The sequence below is a fragment of the Strongylocentrotus purpuratus genome, unplaced genomic scaffold, assembly GCF_000002235.5.
Source record: "Strongylocentrotus purpuratus isolate Spur 01 unplaced genomic scaffold, Spur_5.0 spur5_scaffold_2, whole genome shotgun sequence".
NCBI lineage: Eukaryota > Metazoa > Echinodermata > Echinoidea > Camarodonta > Strongylocentrotidae > Strongylocentrotus > Strongylocentrotus purpuratus.
In genome coordinates this window covers 32,724,526-32,748,083 of record NW_022145605.1, presented here as the reverse complement: position 1 = coordinate 32,748,083, position 23,558 = coordinate 32,724,526, and the positions used below count along the sequence as shown (strand labels likewise).

At 38.3% G+C, this 23,558-nt stretch overlaps 2 protein-coding genes across 3 annotated transcripts in view; one reads left to right on the top strand and one right to left on the bottom strand.

Annotated features, from left to right (window-relative positions):
* Window positions 1-22,898, bottom strand: part of LOC576427 (FACT complex subunit SSRP1) — a 28,077-nt gene extending 5,179 nt beyond the window's left edge. The window contains 11 exon segments of the mRNA XM_030991235.1: window positions 981-1,053; window positions 1,970-2,188; window positions 2,976-3,107; window positions 3,753-3,856; window positions 4,953-5,088; window positions 6,009-6,024; window positions 6,027-6,102; window positions 13,028-13,215; window positions 20,135-20,240; window positions 21,119-21,304; window positions 22,712-22,898. Of these exon segments, the coding sequence (XP_030847095.1) occupies window positions 981-1,053; window positions 1,970-2,188; window positions 2,976-3,107; window positions 3,753-3,856; window positions 4,953-5,088; window positions 6,009-6,024; window positions 6,027-6,102; window positions 13,028-13,215; window positions 20,135-20,240; window positions 21,119-21,304; window positions 22,712-22,762 (1,287 nt within the window). The 5' untranslated portion in view covers window positions 22,763-22,898.
* On the top strand, window positions 6,368-9,547 carry LOC581572. 2 transcript variants are annotated; one of them, XM_781561.5, is made up of 3 exons: window positions 6,368-6,837; window positions 7,913-8,120; window positions 8,809-9,547. In XM_781561.5, exons 2-3 carry the CDS (start codon window positions 8,104-8,106, stop codon window positions 9,440-9,442), a joined length of 651 nt encoding a protein of 216 aa, XP_786654.3. In that variant the 5' UTR covers window positions 6,368-6,837; window positions 7,913-8,103; the 3' UTR covers window positions 9,443-9,547. The 2 variants fall into 2 exon arrangements, with proteins under 2 accessions (XP_786654.3, XP_030848094.1); XM_030992234.1 differs by lacking the exon at window positions 6,368-6,837 and adding an exon at window positions 6,853-7,173.
* Window positions 22,899-23,558: the final 660 nt, after the last annotated feature.

Sequence of the window (23,558 nt, the reverse complement as noted above, 5' to 3'; positions counted from 1 at the left end):
GACTTCTACAAGCTTATCTCCCATCTGATTAGCAAGGAATTAAAAATTTCAAAAACTGTTTGACCTACAGTTTTGAACAGTGTTTTATAACACTTCAGTCTATTGGGGAAAATGAGTATGGTATTAACATTGGTCACTCATTTTTTTTTACTCTTTTGAAGCACTTCATGATCATTTTGAAGCACAATTTTTAGGGCTTCAATATTACATCATATCACAGACACTGATAACACGTATCGGTAAAGACATGCATCTCAGATTTATAAAACTTGAAACATTGTTAAACAATGCCTTTAAAGGTAATACAAAGTTTTGGGAAATTTTGAAAATTGGGTGGATAGTGATTCTTTACAATTTTGATATACTTAAATGCCACTGTGGATGTATTGTAAGCACTAGAAAATTTAGTCCCTAAAACACTTCTGCTTTCGAGAAAAATTGAATATGAAAATTTACGGGTGCTCCCGGTAAATTGTGATAAATTTCAAATAGCGCCTACGGCCGTACGATGGTAGCTGCGACCATGAAAATCTCAGAATATGTAGTTGTGATATATAATTTCTAAACAGAAATAGCTAATCGGTCGATTTTAGCCAAGAAACACTGTTTTATAGCTTAATTAATATCTTGACCTTGAGAGGGAGCTATACAACATAAAGAGTTTATTATTTACAATTTCATAACTTTAGACTCGATTTCAACCGCGACAACGATCACTGAATATTGTAGGATCGAATATGCTTCCAATATGTTCATTTGAACCAAATTCATGACCCCATACCAAAACTTTGTATTACCTTTAAGGTTAGGTACATGTATAGTGTTTGGTCCAAGGTTGAAGTTGTGAATTCAGTTAGTGTAGGGCTTTGACTGTGGAGCGATTGTCACTGGAGCATGTGCCATACAGCCATCTTGTAGAGCAAATAGCATATAAACAGAATGGCCTGTCACAGACATTCTAGACATAATTTTCTACTTACTCCCTTCATTCCTCTGTTCTTTACTCTGAGCTTCTTACTCGACACGTAGCTAAAGAGTGGAGTGTAGTCATCCCTGTCAAATACAAACAAACGTACAATCAATAGTATCCTGAACATAATAAATCATAATAAATCATGAACAGAACAGCTCCTCAATACAACCAGTCTTTAATTCACCTCTACCAACCTACACGTACCCTCCGATCCACCAACTCTGGTCTTCTACACATTCCGCTTTCAAAGATATCATGGGGGGGGGGGGGGAACGAGCTTTTGCCCATGCCGGACCAGCCCTATGGATTTCACTTCCACAGGAGCTAAAGAATTCGGAATCTTCAACTTCTTTTAAGAGCATACTTAAATCCCATTTGTTTAATTTTGTGTTTTCAAGACAGACATTCATTCATTCTTTCAATTTTGCATTTTTCTTTCTTATGTAAATGTACACAATTCTTTGTCGATGATGTAATGTGTTCCCTAATATTTTGAAGCGCCTTGAGCATTTAATTAAAATGGATAATGGCGCTATATAAATCTCATGTATTATTATTATTATTATTATCCCATCCATGACAGGAATCTCTTCAGGGCTAAACTTGGGCGCCTTTTACTTTTTCAAATTGGCAACAATTACAATTTTTTTTTCATCGCTACATTGTTCTGATAAAATGTCATGTATATTTGCATTATTATGAGCTACTGGCATTTTAATTTTTTTTTAATTTCCACTTTGGAAGAAAAAAAAACGTGCTAAGAAAGAATTGATATGCTTGTAAGTAAGCAAACAGGGGACTGATGGCTTTAAGTCCTCTCAGAGGGACTTGGTAATGAGGATTAATGCATTAACAAAGGAAAAAAGCGCATTGACTTGGTTTTGAACCTCCTAGTTTCGAGACCACAGCTCTACCACTGAGCCATCATGCCTCCCCAGGCTTAAAAATAACTGAAAGGTGGAGAAAAAAACAAGAAGAGACAATAACCGAACTCACTTCTCTATGCTGCTGAAGACGAACGTCGTCTTGTTCCGCGTCTCGATCTCGAAGTCAAAGTACCTCAAGCTCCCGGTTCCAGCAAAGTTGACGCTCTGGATCTCGTCAAAGCGTATGTGCATGGGAGGTTTATGAACGTACATGAAGCCCCTCTCAAGTGGATAGAGGAAGCCGCTGTTTGACTTGTACGAGCAGCTGATGGCATGGGCTCCTTTGGCCCTGAAAATAAAACAAATGTAGTCAATTTAACCCCTTGCCTACTAGAACCGGGTGGTCCCTGTATTAAGCATATGGAAATGAGAGAATTTAGTAGTCAACAGGTTAAAGTGTTTTTGTTTTCCAAATGTAATTTCTAGGTATGGTGATGCACTATCAGACAATGAAAGTCACATCTCGAGAATTAGTTCAGTTAAAAGCCTGAACAGTCAAACCACATTAGTTTGAAAACACATTATTAATTGGCACAAATTCACAAAGAAGGTTTTAATCTTAACCAAGGCTTATGGTTTCACCTTTATTTTGAACTATTATTATATAACTATTGCATGTTCCACAGTTCAATACAAAAAAGGCATGAGTGACATTTCATTTTACTGAGACCACAGGCCAAGGTTGAGCTATAATGGCACAAAGAAAAATTCTAAAATTGGAGTTGGCTATATCTTATACTAAATGACGATATGCACGTAATATATATATATTTAAATTTGAGTGTATAAACGATCTTACGCTGTGCTTCTCAAGCCACCCCCGATTATTCAGACTGTATTCCATATCAAATACGCGCAGCCCAAAACAATGAAAGCAATTGGTACGTGAAAGTAAGAGCAAAAATGGTGGATCCGCAGTCTCATTCATTTTTAATTTTTAAACAGAATATCTTGTGCAAAACAGATTAGTTATACTGCAAGCTCGTGCATGGATATAAACATGAATAAATACAGCATGCGAATGGTCCTTTGACAAGAGGAAATAGAGGGTAACCATGGCAACCCGTCTTCGACACTTACCCCTTGAAGTTGCCGGCACTGTGATTTTTCTTGCCACCAGACACTTCATGATCCGACTGACAATCTCAAACATGGGACCGCTCATCTCCTTGGTCAGTTTGCCCTCGTATTTCTGCTCTAGCTCATCCCTGATAATAAACAAGACAAAGAAAATAATGATTACTCCTACAGTATTACACAAGCAGAAAATGACACAATGTATCCCCTCTCATTAATTTTCATGCATGTTTATTTCACATATATTCAGATATAAATTATTTCAAGGTAGTGTATTCCCCTTTATAGACTGCCCAGACTTGCTTAACTTACATGGCAGAGGTCACGATTTGTTCTTCACTCATTTGGTTATCCAATTTCACAAGTCTCCTTCATTATCATAAACATTATCATTATCATCCCCACTACTATCATCATTATCTCATTATCACCCTCCTCCTCCATCAGCACTATTAGCATTATCATAACTATCACCCATTGTCGTCATCATCATCATCATCATCATCATCATCATCATCATCAACATCATCATCATTACCATCATCATCATCATCATCATCATCATCATCATCATCCTCATCATTACCATCATCATCATCCTCATCTTCATCATCATCCTCATCACTACCATCATCATCATCATCCTCATCTTCATTAGCCTCATCATTACCATCAAAACCATCATGATCAATCAACATCACTATCATCATTGTTGTCATCATCTCCATCATCATCATCACTATCACAAAAGACTTGAGAGAAATGGAATTCCTTACTCTGTAAGATTGAGCTCCAGGGCTAGTGTGTCTTCCTTGTTGAAACTCAAGATGAGGAAATGATATCTGGTCTGACCCTGAACGATGGGCGGATCTAAACTCATCTACAAAAGCAAAAGAAAGAGAATGATGAGAACCCATAATACGCATCCTATACAAACATTTAAAGCCTGTCTGTACTAGTTTGGCCAGGGGGATTCGACTTCCTTGCAAGGTCACTGACAGGTGGTTATCTCATCAAATCAGCTCTCAATTAACATAAGAAAAAGGGGATCATGGGGGATCTACAGGCACCACTTAGGCATTGTTTGCTATATAGAGGGCGCAAGTAGCTATAAGTAGTGCAGTGAGGCTTTAAGAAGAGAATTACTGGTATCTCAAGCACATTTAAGACCCCTGCTGTCAAAAGTGATGTTATGAAGGGAAAACAAAGACATTACCTATGCCTATGGTCGAAGTTTTCAACATCGTGAATAATTATTTAATGTCCATGAATGTTTTTTGGCAAACTGGTTAGCTCTGTGTCAATGTGAAGTATATGTGAGATTCTACTTCTTGATAATACAACTTGTTTTTTTAAAATGACATTAGAGTATTCCCCCCCCCCCCCCCATGTCTATTTGTGCTTACAATTCATCTATTACACTTACCTGCATCTCTAACTTAGTCAAAGTTAAATTTTTCATTGGGAGGTTACATTTTATGAATTTAATTTCATACTGATTAAGGAGAAACAGTAAACAATTTATTATTTTGTTTCTCCGAAAGCGGAAAAAAAAATCTGCAACAGTAAAGATTTTAAATTTTCAAAATAAATCATCAAACAAGATAGCTTTTTTTTCTTTCATTCCATGCAACAATAATGCAGTTCGTAAATACTATCTGCGCATGGGCAGATAAAGGTAATTTGTTCCCAATTGAAGACCATCGAGACGAATACTGGTATCGTGCTCATGAAAGTTATGTAATCAGTAGTCATTTATGCACCGACAGTACATTTATCTGATACACAGGTGAAAGTATTCTTCTTAAGAGGCAAACAAAAGGTAGTCATGAAACGCCTCCATCACTTCGACAGTGATTATTCTAAAATTTACAAGTGGTACGTATCCATCGTGTAAGATCTATGGATATTCTGGGGTCATGCGTTCCGAAGCTATTTACAAACTCGCTTATTCTGTAGCTCTCTGTCAAACTCACCACAAAGAACATCTGTCTGTTATCCTTATGAGGCAGTAGGAAGAGTCTGAGGACGGTCGTGAAGGGAATCTTGTAATCGAAAGTCTTTCCGTGGAGCTGCAGGAATGTGGGGAAGATCTTGATGTCGTACCGTCCTCTGCAAATTGGCAAAGACAAAGACATCACTTAAACTAGATTATGGTATTGGATGGAAAAAACATATATATACAGTGCGTCCCAGAAAAAAAAACGAAACCAAGAATTATCTATGTTTTTATGATAACTTAATTACATTTATAATTGATAAATGATTCCTGATTGAGGTGTTATATGAAAGGGCAGAAACCCAACTTTCTAGAAATGTGATTTTCTCTTTGAAATTCAGATACCGCCCGCCAAATGACTTTTCGGTTTCCTCTCTTCAAATTGATTTTAATCACTCATGCGTGAAATGTGCATGATATGAGTTGCATCAAATGAAAGGGGAGGATCTAAGCTTTCCAAATATGTGTCATTTATTAATCATAAATGTGACTAAGTTATGATAAAACATCGATAATTCTCGGTTTCGTTTATTCTGGGATGCACTGTATATGTCACATTCGAAAGATGGTACTATTTCTTAAAACTGAAATGATGGACTGGGATGATGCATGTCAAAATAATATAATCTAGATACTTAGATGCAACAGAAATTAGCTGTATGTAAAATACAGGATTTTTGTTTGAATACCTTGTATGCTCCGAGCTCAATATTAGAATACAGAGAAAAGAATGGCAGTCTTCTATAATCGCAAGCTCTACATGTATGCTAAGATTTGTATCATCTGGTACAAAGGAGCCAAGAGGATGTATACCTCCTTTGAAAACTACTACCTTAATTACCCTACCATATTAAACCATTTAAGGTTCACATTTCTCTTTTGAAAGTTCTAATATTTCTGGTTAAAAAAAATGATACCCAAAGTTTACATTTTCAATATTCTTTAAATTTATCATCGAAGTGGGAGTTGGAGCATATCAGAAACCTAGCACTGTTTACGGTAGTACCCTTGTTAAAAGGTCAAAGTTCATTACCTTGGTGTCAGACATGGATCTCCTCTAATGAGCAGATAGCATCACCAGTGGCTTGGATGATGTCTGCCTTAGCCATTACATTCTCCAGGAATGCCTGCATAGGGGAGACAATGTCACATACAATGCGTCAGTGTGCTGAAATCATTTAATTCACACCAAGAAAGATAATATTATCAATGTTTGATTCAGAGCAATATGGCCCATTTTCTTGAAACTTGCAGAAGTCAGAATATTTACTGATAAGCATTGTTACATCACAAGGTCAATCAAAAGTAATGCGCAATTTAAGCGCCGCATTAAATGCATGCTAATATGATTGTGCGCAGCTTATGATGACAGCGTATGAAAAGCACATGTCTGCCACACGTACGTGCGACGCGCTTAATTAGCGCGGGCGCCATTTTTGTTTGTGTGTGCGTCATTTAATTACCCCGTTTTAATTATTCACGTATGAATTTTTTTCCCCAAAACCCCTTACTTCAGACGTCAGCCAATCAAAATCAGTGACTCAAAACAAAATATGAATATGCATAGTATACTAAACATACCTCAAAGATTTATAAAAATGTAAAACCTACTTACATAAATATAATTTAATTTTTCCTTTAGGTAATTTTCTATACCCTTAGAAATGCATAATTATTACAAAATTACGGTTAAAATATAAGGTTTTTAGTTTGATTGTCAAAATAAATAAAAATGAGTTTTTTAAGCTTAGCTGTGAATTCCTTTAAGTGAACGAGGATTTGCTAAATCGAAATATTTGTTTACATTTCTACTTTCATTTTTTCTGTCATCGTGACTCAACCCCCAAAATGCGGAATTTGAGGTAAGTTTTTACTTTTTTTCTGCCTTTTCTGTCAGGTGTAGTTTGATGAAGTGTGGCTGACTGTATTGTCAGTCAACCAATATGACATTTTGCGTATCTGATAAAACGGGACTCGTAGCTGAAGAAAATCAGATAAAAATATTGTACTTTCAATAAAAACTTCTTTAATCAACATGTGATGCGACAGTCTAGAGCCGCATAATCCATGTTTGAGCGGCGCGGTGCTCAATGTGCCGCCGTGTACGTAGGGGCGAAATTGGCTTGTGCACCGTTTGGCCTCCACTGCATCAATAACATGCGTGTAGTCCCACGCACAACTTTTAGTCGTCCGTACAGGTAGTGTACGAATTTCGCGCGTTGAAATCTCTTTAATTCATTCATGTGATTATTTTTTAAAAGCAAAATGTCACGGTTATATTGTTAATATTAGTCTTAATGTATCTGTGAATAGTTTGATGCTTTAGAACTGTATTGATAAAATATAAAAGAATTGATATCACCATGTTTAAATTCAATTGTTGTCAAAACCATTGTCTGTACTACAGTGCTAGATCTTATGTAGTAGGATCTACATCAACATTTAAACAAATGAACTTCAAATTTAATGGTGCTTTTTTTTACTTCTTTTTCTTTCTTTTTTTTTTTTTTGGTGAATGATGATTAGGTCTATATTAATTGATCTAATCATAATGAAATTTTAGATTGATAAAAAGGAATAAACTGCCTAATAATAGTATGACTAGACCTATTAGAATTAGCCTTAAGGGCTCTCTCGAAATGTTTTTTTAATGATATTGTTCGAGAGAGCCTTAACTTGCTCCCATACCCCTGGTTGGGCAGGGATGGTTTGAAGTAGGAAATATCAGTACTCAAAATCCATGATTGTTATCGTTAACTCATTGTCCTCAGAGCGTGCAGAGACAACCGAGGGGTACCAGTCATCCCCCTTCTGGAGATAGACTCCTACATCAGGGAGTAATGCATCTCAAAAAAGGTGCGAGGCCTAGGGAGATTTGAAGTAGGAAATACCTGTATTCAAAATCCATGATTGTTGTTATTAATTTATTGTCCTCAGAGCGTGCCGAGACAACAGAGGGGTACCAATCATCCCCCTTCCCGGAGATCGACTCCTACATCAGGGTGTACTGCATCTCAAAAGGGGGTGTGGCAGGGGAGATCAGGAGATGGACTTATTTCTCGGAGGCTCAGCTCCTGGTGTATGACGCCGTCAAGAACAGGTGGTGTGAGAATATTGGCAGACAGCACATGAGCAACAACATCATGTAAGCGGGCCTTTTGCCACCTGTTGCCTTTGTTTGATTCAGACATAAACCCCCTCCTCTTCCCCCTCTTTGTATCAGACTTTAAAATCAATGCTCATGAGCTATTAGTTCAAAACTACCATAAGTCACTGGGAATAATCATCAGGGTTAATTTTCTCAAAATAGACAATTGTAGAGCAGAAGCTATAACAAAAAGATGAAACATTAAATATATTGAGAAGTTTAGAAGGTGATAATGATTATTGAGGAGGGGAGGAGGGGGGAGGGAGACAAAACATATTAAATGATTTGCAGAGGATGGGGAGGGAGAAGATAAAATATTTGGCTGGGATGTATAACGTCAGTTAAAATGGGGAGGAGAAATGTTAAATAGGATGAAATGTCATAGTATAAAATTTAAAAATCCCTTTTTATAATAATTCAAGATGCGCTTTCAAAATATTAAGAAAAGTGTAAGGAGAATGGTCCCCTATGAAACCCATCATTTTGGGCCTGGCTATTGGCAGGAAACAGCCATTGTGCCAAATAATTATTTTTCAACATTTCATCGATATTACCGTACAACTTCTACATGGAGTGGTGATAAATGTATTCTTCAACAAGAAACATATCCTGTACTCCAGGTAAGCTATTTTCAGAAAAAGTTTTTAGCAGTTAGTCACTTTTACCCTGTCATTCTTCTTTCAAGGATCTTGGTGGACTTGAGGAGAGGGGTCTACTACCAGAAGTGCCACGACCCCACCTGTCGAGCGCAAGGCTACAAATCCGACGATCACCCCGTTCCTCCGGAGCACCTCCCTTCCTTCACCGACTGGGACGAGGATGAACTGATCAACGTTTCTCTACGAGTGGAAGAAGATGCAAGGTCCAACGAGATGAATCAGAACAGCTTTTGCTCTGACTTTGACAGTTTCCATGACGACGATGCTGATGAGGAGCTGATAAAGCTTGGTGAGAGATACGATGCACCGGAAACGGGCAATGACGGCAAGACTGTACACCGGACAGTGAATCTTGTCCAGCTGATACCAAGTCCAACCTTCAAGTCCAGCATTTCACCATCTGGAATCCGAATGGATGTGCCAGTCATTAGTGAGTCCAGATCTGATGCTAGTTTCCGGAACTTTACCTCATGGGTTAGTTGGGCCGATGTTGCTCCTCCACTCGTTAAGTCACGAGCCTGCAGCAACGTCTCTGAGCGATGTCTTAATGTTGATGGAGCACATTCATCTGAAGAAACTTGGGCTTTGTGCATAAGCACTGTTACTAGTGGCTTGTTAAAAAAAGACAGATCAGATATGCCATTAGTTTATTTTGGCTGAAAAAGGGGGATGTTGAATACTTGTCCGTCAAATTATATCATATTTTAGTAACAGTGTGGCCAAATTAGGCGTGGGGGGGGGGGTGGTGGTTGCTACAGAATATTTTAAATACATTCCTGCATATAAGGAAAGAACACCCCTGCTATATATTTCTTATTTTTCTTTTTCTGGGCTGCCAAAGGAGGGGGGGGGGAGAGGGCATATGCATAACAAAAGGGAGGCTTGATTTTTAATCTATTTATTACTTGATTGAGATATTTTGGATGTGTGTTGCAACTTAATAAATTTTAACATACACATATTGTATTGTACACATTTTTAAAAGTACAGTCCACTTTAATTATTAGGAGGATTTCAGGACCAAGCCAATTTATAAACAAAATTTTGTTTTTCTGAACACATAGACACATGTGCGCAGGTTTGAATTCGGAATTGGGAAAACTGCCTCGTTTTAATGAGATCTTGTTGTATCAGCGCTCGTTATAATTGAAGTAGACTGTATATACTTCTCTTGAGAACCTATCATGATCGTATGAATAAAATATAAAGTGAAAATCCATTTTAAGTTAGTTATGAAACACATTTTATTATAAAAAATATAATTGCTCAGAAAATTTTTATCCTCGAACATGTAATGTAGATAATTATATATAAAGAGATCTGATGTAAGGAATACCTGATATAAAAGCTAATTTCTCTGGTCAAAATGAAATCAATTTGCTTTGTTTTGTATTGACTACTGATATAACAAGATACCTGGTACATGTAAAACAAGCAAACTTTGTCCAGTTCCAAGGACCTCATTTTGGGATTTTCCACTGAAGGCTTATATTAATTTAGTGAATACGCAGATCTTGTATGAATCATGCATTATAATAAAATTAGAATCATATTAATTTTATGAATACATATATTATTTTATGTTTACCTTGCCCTTTGTGTGAAAAGTTGCTGTGCCATCGTTAGATTCTTTTAACTTCTCTTTAAAAATGGCCGTACCCAACAAGTCTTTTTCGATGCGGGAGAGATTTGTTGGTGTGACATGTGTGTGTTTTTGCGTATGTGTGATCATGTTTGTCATGTATACAAGTGTGTATTTTAGCGTTGATGTATGGTAGGTTTGTATTGCAGACTGTGCATATGATGTTTGTGGAGTGTATTGTGTCGAGGTGAAACTGTGGTATTAGTGTAGTGAATTGGTGTTTGACAGGTACAACATGGAACACTGACACGACTTGCACTGACAAAGGACTTATGTACACAACTCAAACAAAATACATGCTCACGTGAACCCACACATGGATTAACCAACACATTATTACACAGTTTACACAACATGAAATGATCTGACGAGATAAATTTGGACATAGAATACGCAAGACAATTGTTAAAAAGTGCTGAAAAATGGGCTGACATTGAAATGGCTGGATTTGGGGGTCTGCCAGTTGACTTGGTTTTGGGGGCCTCCCACCCTTAGCTGGTATCATTAGGTTACATGTAGTGCAGGCCTCCTCCGTTCGTTTGTGTTTCGTCCAATCATTTTTCAGTTTCCAGTCATTGATTTTGTTGCGCCTATTGGAATTACTTGGCTTGCAATAGCATTTATGACAGAAAGATTTGGGGTGAATTACATGATCATCATTACAAAAATTAAAATCAGAATTGTCCCACAAATGTTGGTAATTACAAACAAAATAAGAATATCCAGAGCTGATTAGCCTACCCCAGGGGCGTACGCAGGGGGGGGGGGGGGGTTTGGGGGTTCAAACCCCCCCTTGGTATTTTTATGTATGTTAACCCCCCTAAAAAACCTAAAACCCCCCTAACCTAAATAAGGTGACCTTACCCCCCCCCCCCAACGAAGAAAAATGTCAAATTTTGAAAATTCGAGACCAAAAAAAAAAAAAAGTGTCCGCTGATTAGCCTACCCCAGGGCGTACGCAGGGGGGGGGGGGTTTGGGGGTTCAAACCCCCCCCCCCTTTGGTATTTTTATGTATGTAAACCCCCCCTTAAAAAACCTAAAACCCCCCTAACCTAAATAAGGTGACCTTACCCCCCCCCCCCCCAACAAAAAAAATGTCAAATTTTGAAAATTCGAGACCAAAAAAAAAAAAAATGTCCGCTTACCCCCCCCCCCCCCCCCCCCCCCCCCCCCCCCCCCATCCCCCACTGAGCGACTTTTCGGCCGGCGCGATTTTCAAATTTTCGGGAGCAAAATATTTTAAAACCCCCCCCCCCCCCCCCCCTTGAAAAAATCCTGCGTACGCCCCTGGCCTACCCCCACAAAACCTACACAATTTGCTGAGAGCAAGCTTATGGGCGTCCAACCCACTCATCTTCCCCACACGCACACGTACGTAAACAAAAAAGTGACCCTACTTTGACGGCAAATTCTGATGGAAAAAAAAATGAAAGCTATAATCTAAGTTTATAAACTCATTAACTCAGTATTAAAAAAACTTAATACACCAATAGATAGTACAGAAAAACTCAAATAAGAATATAGCTGAGGTTTGAAATGAAATGAATGAATGAAATGATAATTTATGTATTTAAATGACTCTTGTAACTCTCCCCTCGTACGTGAACTGAAGGTCCGACGTACGAAGGGATTACTTAATTTTTATCATTCGCCTGGCCTTGAATTTCCCGGGGCCCCTGGGGAACCTCCTACTCATGCATATTCATCGTTTGTTCTGACCTCTTAGCCAATCATTTCTCTTTTATCCATGCTTCTCTAAAGCTGGAACCTCCTCACGTCATCCCTAGCAACCTCAAAAATTTAAATGCCGCGCCAAATGAAGTGCGCCTCGCACGCTAAAAGCAGAGACAATGTAAACAATGGAGCGCTGCACTAAGCTGACGCACGTCTATGGCGCGCGCACGTACGTGGCCAATCAATACTTCCAAAATAATTGGCTTAAGTCTAGACGCTAGGGAGCTGTCTTAGATTTAGGGTACAATACTTTGCCAGAAGCATCAACTGGCTAGGTATTATATCTGAGCCGAAAAAAAAAAATTTCTGACTAAAGTTTTGAACTGAATACCGGCCCAAGCTTGTAAATTGTTCTTGACTGATAACATACCATTTTCAAGTGCTTATTCAATAATTTGCTTTTTAGTTTTGTTTGTAGACTTATTCCTTTAACTGTAAGTACATAATGTTTCTTTAGGTTTCGTTGTATTTTTGCTTTTATTTCTACTACAGAATTTTACCATGTTAAAGGCAGTGTTAACCATTTCCAGACTTTCAGAATGGCAATCTCTTATCGCAAGGTAGTAGAAGTGTCGTAGTCGAGTGGTATAAGCACTTGATTTGAAATTTGAAGGTCGTTGTTCGATCTCTGACACGGCACTGACTAATGTCCTTTGGCAAGGCATTAATCTTCATTTGCCACACTCGACCCAGGTGAGGTACAATGTAAATGGGTACCTTGCAGGGATTCATTCCTTGAAATGCTAGAGCGCCGTAATGGCAGCTAGGCTAAGGCTAGGCTAATAAATGCGCCTCGGAATCGTCTAGATAGATGGGCTATATAAATGGCTATTATTATTATTTATTATTTGTTATGAAGAAATCTTACCCCTGCTGCATCGGTGGTAGCGTCTGTTGAAGGTACGTAGAACCTCATCTCCATAAGAGAGACCTCTGCATCGTCGTTTTGGTGGAATTCAAGGATGACCTCGTTCTTCGCCGTGGTGGCGTGAGAAACGTTGCCGAGGGGAAGCTGGAAGGCAGACTTCTTGTCGACATGGAAATCCAGCTCAGAACCTATCAAAAACCAATAAAATAAAAGTTGGTGCAATCGCTGTGCATCAATATTTATTGCGGACCCCCAAAATGTCTAAATTATTAAAAAAAGGGTGGTTAAAATGAAAACAAACCCTTTTCATTCAATATGGACCCGTAAGAAAAAAATAGATTAAAGTCCTGTCAAAGCGTCTGCTTCATTTAGGGGAGCCTTCCAAAGTTGCGACTGTGCCCGGACGCGTCGGGGCGCGATGAATAGAACAGTCGCGTCCCAAGAGACGCATTGAGGCGCAAAGGGGCGCGAAGGGGCGCAATAGTCACCCTCACCTGATTCTTGCATATGAATAGAAACTGTCTATTGTTGTAATAAACCCGCTCTATTCTTCTTGCGCCCTTTTGCGCCCCTCCAGGCGGTGGAAGATTATCTCTCCTGTCATTGTTCTCGCTCGTGATGCGCGATACAGCTTAAACTTGATATACAGAAAGTATTTGTCGGCCAAAGCCTGTCTTCCCCTCCTCCGGTTTTCGTTCTGATAAACATTCCATTGTTTGTAAGAAATGATGTATTCTTCTCGCGTTGCGATCTATTCTTCTCGCGCCGTTTTGCGTCGTAACGGGCGGGGTATTATCTTTCCAATCATTGTGGCGAAGCTTTGCGATGTACATTGCGACAGCACAGCATGAACTTGTCTGGTGGGATCGTCTTTGTTTTGGGGGGCAATCAACACACTCGTTCATCTTGATCAGAATAAATTATGATTTTATTTTTGTTGGGTTTAATACGCCTCCTTTTAATTTTTGTGACGACTGTATGAAATGTGAAATAAAGATGACTATGTACGATTAATGGTTGTTTAATTGCGAGCTTAATTGTCCCCAACAACAAAAAATAAAAGACGAATGATGTGAATGACTACATGTATGCGGTTATAGTCGGCAAATTGATTACTGTTTGGGTCGCTTGTGTATGTTTGTAATTTGAATGATTGTCAACATATTTGTATAATTCCCATATCGCGATATGATTCTAGCGTCGTAATAATGGACAAAGGAATTATCCTTCTCTCCCGTCATTCATATTCACGCTACGCGTTGCACATCGCCACAGCCTGAGCTTGGAAGAATTTATATTTTGTCAGTCAAATCCTGTTTTTTTTTTCTCCTCCCATGACTTGGTTCTAATAAATTGAAGGTTTGCTTATTAGGGATAAGAAAGATAACATCAAACAAACAATCTACTCAAGATGACGCTCTTTTCATTTCACCTCGCAGTTTGATAAAGTAGAGTTCTACGGAGCGAATACAAAAGAAAAGTTCGCTCTAAGGCCAAATAAAAAATAAAAGATGTTTTATTAGCGTCCTGTTTTTTTCGAAAAATAGGAAGGAGGAGGCCCTCGATTTTTTTTTCTTTTTTTTTTCTTTCAAAATGGCCGCTCAAAATGGCCGCTCGGTACATTTTCCCTGACAGTCGGGCTTTGTTTCAAGATGGCCGCCGACATTTTTTAATTTTTAAAAAGTAATAGATCCATTTTAGCAGTGTTTTTCATGTTTTTTTCTTTAAAAAAAAAACAAAAAATATTTAAAAAAAAAATTAAAATTAAAAAAATTAAAAAATAAAAAAAATTCCCCCCCCCCCCAAAAAATAGGAGGCGGCCCCAAAAAGAAAGCGGGCGGGGACGCTAAACATGTATATTTGTTAAATGGACTCAGGGAAAAAACATAAAATGCCGTGGCAGGATTTCACGCCCGAGATTTGCCTTCGAAAATTGCCCGTCCAAAAGGCGTTTTAAATCATAATAATTCCATAGCTCTTTTTAAAAGTGGAATAAATAGAAAAAAAAAGAGTCCGGGAACTATATCGAGATTATAAAACATGTGTGTCATGAAGATGTAAAAAAAAGCGTAGCCTGATGGTGATAAAGTTGAGCAGCAATTGGAAATGCAATACAAAACATTAATCAGTTCATGGTGATAATTTATCATTCGACTTCTACTTTGCGCTATATGTACCAAATGATCGCAAAACGGGCAGGGGCACAAATACAAACATTGATTTCTGCTCTAACGAATCATTTATTCGTAGATTTGTATAATTACGTGGCGAAAGTGAAATTTTGAAATCATAATGCACAGATACAAAACATACCAAACATGTTTTGATTCTTATTCTAAACAAAAAACGGCAAATTTTAAAAGATCTTTTTAAAAGGAGGGAGGCGCTATAGCCCAGTGGACTAGAGTAGAGCATCTCGTAACCGGGAGCTCCCTGGTTAGAAACCAAGTCAATATGCTATGGTAAGGCATAACTCAACATTACATTTCATTCGGAGAAGTCTTAAACCCCGCCGGTCCCTGTTTGCCTAATTCAGAGCATACACATGCTTCATATATAGCAGTCTGGTAAAAAAAAAGCGAACGGTACAGGAAGTTACCTTTTATGGATAGGCCTAAATTGAAGGTTTGACTTAACTAGGGAGAAGAAGGATAACTTCAAACAAAAGATCTACTCATGATGACGCTCTTTTCATTTCACCTCGCTGTAAGATAAAGTAGAGTTCTATGGAGCGAATACAAAAGAAAAGTTCGCTCTAAAGGTAAAAACATAGAATGCCGTGGCAGGATTTCACGCGGCCGAGCAAGGCTATTGTTTGATCGCTATAATTGTCCGACTTGCTATAGATTCTTGTTTAGCTACACATTAAGGCTGTGTATTGTGTGTGTGTGTGTGTGTGCGTGTGTGTGTGAGGGAGGGGGGAGGGCGGCGAAGTGAACGGCCGGACCAAAATGGCAGAGGCCCATCAGGAGGGCTCCGCTTGCTAGTTATAAGGACCGCTATTCATTGGACAACTATTCATGAAGACCGCTATTCGTAATATGAGAACATAATATGGTCATTATGTATAAGGGTCATGAATTCGTAATCCCCCTCTCCAAAACTAAATAAATAAATAGAAAACATGAATAGATTAATAAACTTAACTAATGATACAATAACAAATACTGCCCGGTAATTGGGAATAGCCGCCTATGAGCGGAACAATGGGCGCAACATCTATTAGCTGCTCAAAGAGCTGTACAACTAAAAAAAGTGCTTGTAAAAGTTACATGTACTATAATATCCGTATGCTATATGTGAACATGACGTGTTCAGGCCTTATAACTATATACAGTGCACATTAAAACATAAGACTTTACTAGCGCTAGCTAACAAATATGAAACGTCAAAACGTCACGAACAATTGACGACAACAAATTGTTACGACAAATGCCACCACAGGCACCACTAATACAGTTTCTTCGCGAAGAAATATTCGATCGAATTTCATGTTTGGAACAGATTTCGAATTGTTCCATCTACCGACACGTTTTGATGATGGAGGCTCCCGACAATACGACTATCATTTTTGTAATATCTTTAATTTGCAATTGTTTGTTTGTTTCGTATGACATATTTATAAACGCCCTATAATCTTATTTCAAGCAGAATCTTTCAATGATATCTCTTGATTATAAGTATCATTTTTAAATCACGGGTTTTGAAATACAATAGCTGATTTTGCGAAGATTTAGAGAACCTACGTTTCTATTCTTTAAATCGATCTTGCATGAGAAAGAACAAATTGATGGTATAGACATATGACCTATTTTGATCGGATGACAGAACAAAATAAATGTAATATGAAACAAATAATGTGTCAAAACATACAGAAGGAATACAATTATACATATTGTTTTTGTTTTGTTCGTGAACAAGTTAATATAATACAAGTATTGAACGCATTAATGAACAGAAATGAACAATCATGCCAACGTCAACGCCTACACAACTTCGATGTTTGGGAGGGAAATAAACAATCAGAACAACAATCTAAATCAATGTCTTGTACGTAAATATAATAAAAACATATCAGTAGCCAAAGTGAAAATTTTAGAGTCAAATCTTTCAAGACGAGAGCGGACACACACGCGGGGATTACATGAATAACCAACTAATGCGTAGGAACGGGCGCGAAAGCTTTTCAAAGTTTAAGCTCCCATTCACAAATTCACAAAAAGCGCTTCGCCGTTAAGCGCACCGCTCCCCCCCCCCCCCCCAATGAGTGTTATGTAGGGTACGCATATGCATTTCCCTCCTTTTGAAAACAGTCCCCTAAGTCCGGTGTGTAAAGTCAATACGGGCCGGATTTGTGTGTAGACGAGCCGGACTTTGGTGCGTGAAAAGTACCCCTTTACCAGACAGTAACAATGAGTCTCCAAACAATAGCCAGATTTGATATTCATATTGTGAGCATGTGCTTAGTTATATCGGGATTCCCTGGTTATATTGAAGACATGGGCTAATATCTTTTTGCCCAGTATTTCTCCCTGATTGTTTGACCAACATTAAATTGCTATTGTCCACCCGGCCCCCCCACTCAGTGTTATTTAGGGTACGCATATGCTCGTTCCCTCTTTTTGAAAGCACCCCCTATCTGAGGACTGCCAACATTTCCGAACCCCCCTTTCGCGGGCTTTTCGCGGGCTTTTCCTGCCTTGGAGACCCCCCTAAATCAGGAAAAATGCTCAATATACCCCCCTAAATTCAGAATAATTTCTCAGGAGTCCAAAGAGATGAGAGAAAAAACGAAAAAACACCCCCTTTTTAAAGAAATCTCCGGGTGAAAAGTCAAATACACCCCTTTTTTTTACAATTCTCGGGCCGGACTTTGTCGCACGAAAAGTACCCCTTTACCGGACATTTTGGCAACACGCATGCGGTCATTCCGACCCCTGAGTGGGGGGCCGGGATTGTCCAGCTGACTTTTCTATAGGCTTTTCTACCCTCGGCGCTAAAGGGATTGCGGAAAATTTCAACACTATTTGTGTTTCTTGATGACGCAGTAGAAGAAGAATAAGGGCTAGCCCCCCCCCCCCATAAAAAAAATAATAAAAATGGCCCAAAACAACGCAATCATTATCAATTCCGTTTACTACTTGATACCAACACGTGCATGATGGATCCCCCGGATGGATCCTTATTTAGACAGTGAGACAGTTCTGTTACGAGAAGCAATTCAACGAATTGCCATGGCTTGTATTTGTTCTAGAACGCACTACGCTCTTTCGATACCGCACGTGGCCCCAATTCAGCACAATATATACGTAGTTTAGTTCTTCTCAACAATGACCTAGATCTAAAACTGACCGCGGATGTAACCCCCCCCCCCCCTTCTTCGCAAAGAGATATTCGATAAAATTCTTTGGAACGGAATGATAAACTAATTTTTTCTTGAGATATGTTCGAGGTGAAATTTCAAACATCATTTCCTGGTAACTCTCTTCTTTCTTAATGCATGCTCTATTCTTACGATTTAGGCATTATTTACTATGTTGATTTGCAATTGATAATCTCCCTGGGAGTTTTGAGAAATCCCCGATGATACGGGTACAGTGTATTTAATTTTGTTCGTAACATTAGTGTTTTGCAAAGAAAGAACATTCTGAAAATGAGCGTCTTCCTTCTAACGAAACATATTGATGATGTTCCCGACAATACGGATATCATTTGCATAAAAAAAAATCGTAATACAGATAAAACGCTTTTTAAATCCAATTCAAGGAGAAACTACGACATTCTTGATTAAGTATCATTTTCAACATCACGGATTTAAAAATACGTTCTCTAATTTTAAGAAGATTCATAGGATATATGTATTGAAATAACAGACTGATGATATAATTATATGATTTATAATGATCAAACGACAGAACTGTTTACAAGATGCAACGAAAATTAAAGAAAACAAAACAAGAAAACCGAAACATGCGATAACATCGCTATAAGGAAATATACACAATTTTAATGTAATATGAAACAAATAAAGTGTCAAAACATGCACGAGGAAAACAATGTCAGAGAGAGTGGGGTAAGTATAAAGTAAAGTTTTTTTTTTTTCGTGAACAAATCAATTTGTATTAAAATTGATATATTGAACACAATCATGAACAGAACAGGAGGAGATGAAATAATGAACAATCATGCCAACGTTAACGCCTACAGAACTCCGATGTTGAGAGGAAAATAAACGATCAGAACAAACATTGTAACCAATGTCATGTACGTAAAATAATATTAAAACAAATCAGTAGCCAAAGTAATGCTTTTCAGAGTCAAATCTCGCAAGACGAGAGCGACACACAAGCGGGCACTACATGAATAACTAATGCGCCGGACCAGGCGCGAAAGGGCGCGAAAGCTATTCAAAGTTTAAGCTCCCATTCACAAATGTCAAGTGCTTCACCGGGGCGCGCCCCGGCGGGGTAATTTCGTAACAATGAGACTCCAAACAATAGCCAGATTTTAATGAGCTGGAAACCAACTGAAGTCCTCTCGTATCCGACGCATAAAGGCGCAAATGGGCGCAAAAGGGCGCCTCCTTTGTTCTCATATCCTGCTCTGCGCCCCGACGCGTCGCGGCACAGTCGCAACTTTGGAAGGCTCCCCTTAGGTGACCTGACTTTCGCTCAGGATATATTTTTTTGATATTTATTTTATCAAAGATTAAATGCTATAAAATTGAGTTTCCACTGGGTTTCCATTGCGTTTTAGGTTAAGTTCATTCTTATAGTCAGGGCTAGAGGGTTTCTTTTTCTTCTTCTTAATTTGTATTTGAGGTGTGCTAAACAGGGGTGTACAGGAGTGTGCCCCCTCCCCCCACCCACCAACTCGAGAACAGCTTAATTCTATTTGAATTTAAAATTGGTTCATGAAATTTTCATTTAAGTTGGATATCGTGATATATTTTTCTTCCATCAGGACTAATAACAAAAGGGCACTGTAAGTAAAATAAAAACCTGTCTCATGAATTGAAATTCATATTTGTGTTTGTATTACAATTTGGTAGCACGGGAGGGATTGACATGTCATTTGAACTATAAAACGTTATGCTTAACACAATACCTTCAAATCGTGCAGTGCCCCAGTTCCATCCTTTCAGGGATAATTCTTTGTCTAGAAGTTCAACACTGTAATGCCTCTGAAGAAAGTCAGCTACTTTCTCTCGATCCTGTGATTTAACAGTTGAAAAAATCATCTTGAATGTTGCACATTTCAGATAATTCTGAACAATTCACTGGTCACTGTAACTTTTAATTATATACCGGTACACTTAAAAATATGATTCATGCGGTTGCAGGTTGCTTTAGAAAAATTAACATATTTTCTCTTCTACATAATGATAGATATCATACCAATAAAGACATAGTTTGCTGATCTTGTAAACCCAAATCATTTTAATTCTTTATGTGAACTGCTGTAACATGAATTACTGTAGTAAACCGGATACTCTACTATCATTTGGATCATATTAAATGAATTTTAAAGAAAGTGGTATTTCTGATTTTGATTTTATTGAGTGACACAAATTGATCTAAGTCAAGAGTAAGACCTAGAACTTGCCCAAATGGTGGAGTTAGTATAGTTTTCCTTGCTACTTTCCAGGCAAGCTGAAGAGTATTTACATTTACGGCATCTAAGTTATAGGGTGGTCAAGTGTGACGTCATCAACAAAACTATTTTGAACTTCATTTTCAGAAAGAGCTTAAAAAATAATGTCCAAATCATGAAAACCAATTGAATATGTTAAGTATTGGCTGAGATATAACATCCGAATGATTTTTTTTCAATAGGAATTCACTGTTATTTTGCTCTGGTTTGTAACATTTGAACAAGAGCAAATAACAGTTATTTCCTATTGAAATCTATTTATTCGGATGTGCATATCTCAGCTACTACTTAACATATTCAATTGGTTTTCAATACCAAATTTGGACATTATTTTTTATGATTTTTCGGAAAATGAAGTTTAAATTGAAAATTTTTCAAAATAGATTTTGATTATGTCAAAGCTTCGGTACTCTACAGAAGAAAACAAAAATAACTTACTGATTCTTTGAACCCATCGTACTTGAAGACCGATCCTGATTTGAGACAGAGCTTGAGTTCCAGACCTCTAGCGACCCGGATCCAGTTGGTCCTCTCTATGTCGCCTGATTGAATCTGATCCACCTTGCCCGTCTTGTTGTTCTTGAATGTCACGCCTTGTTCATTCAGCCTCAGTCGGCCACCGTTCTAGAGGCACATGGAAGGGAAGGTTTGAAATGAATGGTCAATATAGTCTGATTTCTTTGGCTCATATATTTAGTTTTGTGGACAGAGTGGACAAAAGCACCAAACCATCCAATGTTTAGCTCTTAAGCTGCCACCCATACAATGCACCCAGTGCCACAGTGCTAATCCCTATTGTGCCACCCACAAATCTCCTGTGTGCCAAGTTAATTTTAAGGTTGGTTCAAACGCGTGTTATTTAAATCTTTACAAAAAACAATTCGCTAAATTACTCGAGAAAATCCAATCTGACTGTTGTATACAAAGATGCGTAATCCAAAGCCGATAATCTGATGCAGCGATGGTACTTTCAATAGCGCTGCAAAAGCACTCAGCACGGTGCAATGGGCATGAACAATGACTGTTATTACATATGCGCCCTTGCGTGCACAAAGCATAGTAGCGAAGGCTCGCTAGCATGAACGTGGCGTTCAATCGATAGCGCGCTCGCGTGCACAGAGCACTATAACAATAGCGCGCTAGCAGTCTCATGGCAGGATATGAGTTAATACGGGTACTTAACAGGCCCAGATTTTTTTTTCTACATAGACTAGATCTCGATCTCAATATCATCAGTACGAGAATACACCTGCGCGATAGTGGCCAGTACTTCTATTGTGGTCAAGTAAACCATTAATTCATTCACTCATTCATATTATTCATTTACTTAGGCCTACTTACTTACTACGATGTTGTTGATCATAATTCCTTCCTCAGTCCTCTAATAATGATGGAGGTGGGGGGGGGGGGGGGTTGTCCAGAAACTTTATAAAATTAAAGTCGTCACTTTTGCCTTAATATTTTATAGAAAAGTATGCATAAATCAGCACTAACCATCATAAATATTTGTCTTCTATAGACATCTATGCCTAACATACGTGACGATACGTCTTACAACTTTAAACAAGATTTGTAAAATATTGCATGCAAAACATCTTTCGCTTAAAAATCAAATCACTGATTTTAATCAACTGTCCGGGAAAAAAAATCCTTCCCGACACGCGTCACAACCTCTGGGTATAGATCTAGACCTATAGTTCATCCAGAATCCAGAGCATTTTATTTTTATTATTATTTTTTAGGATTGTCACATTTTAAAACAAATCACTCAGCATCATTTGCATCATGAACAAAGTAACTTACCAACTTAGTATTAGGCCTACCCTGTTTCACTTGCTCATTCTGATTTACAATACAACATGTTAATTTTAATTTCAATTTTAATTTGCTTTGTTGATTGAAAAGGATTCATGAACATGAAGAAGAACTTAGCATTAATAGCAAGTTTGTGACAGTGTGAGTTTGTCATCGAGTCTTGACATTGAATTTGAAATTAATAAAAAAGATTGTTGTCTGTAAAATAACACTCACCATAGCACCCTTCACTTCCTGAGAAACATCTGGAAAATCTAGCGTTTCCATACTGGATTCTGATGATAATGTTCTTTGAAAATATAGAGTTAAATGCCTGCTATATCAAAACAAACATGTAATTGCCTGTGCATGCACAAATGCACTGTAGATCTAGGCAGGCCTAGTCGAGTCGTATACAGTGCATGCAATGCAATGCAATGCTAGATGGTTTCGCAAACAAATGGCAGGCATGTCGCGGGAAAATTAGAACATGCGCGAAAGTTATTAGCGCCCTCTTGAGGCAGGAAGGCGATGAAGGGAAATTCCCCCATTGTCGGCGGCGCGCGCTTTTACTGATCATGCATGCTTCATTGTATATGGAATAAGGATGAGTCACTTGGCCGGTATGCCCTCATGGGAAGGGGGGGGGGGGGGGGGGGGGGACTACCAACATTGGCTACGCACCCGCATTCAGAAAAAGCGTCGAAAGGGTGTCTTTTTCATCTATACAGCGTCGTCAGTGTTTTCCTTAAAAAGGGGTGCTTTTCAAGCACTGATCACACAAAAACCTTTAAAAAAGGGTTTCTTTTCAGGTCTACAGGTTTCGAGTTTTTTCGACAATGGTTTTCCTTTCGGCATAGTTGTATCTTTCAGATTAAAAAACTTTCATCTTTCATGGGTATAGTATTCAGTGAAATAGTACACTTTTGCATCATTTTGCGTCAAGGTTTTCAAAGCAATTTATAACAATTTAGAGGTGTTAACTTTAAAATGTGTGATACGCCTTTTAGGGTCCATTTTGGAAAATTTGCGATACATACGCCATTAGGGTCCATTTTTAGAAAAGGTGCGATACGACATTCAT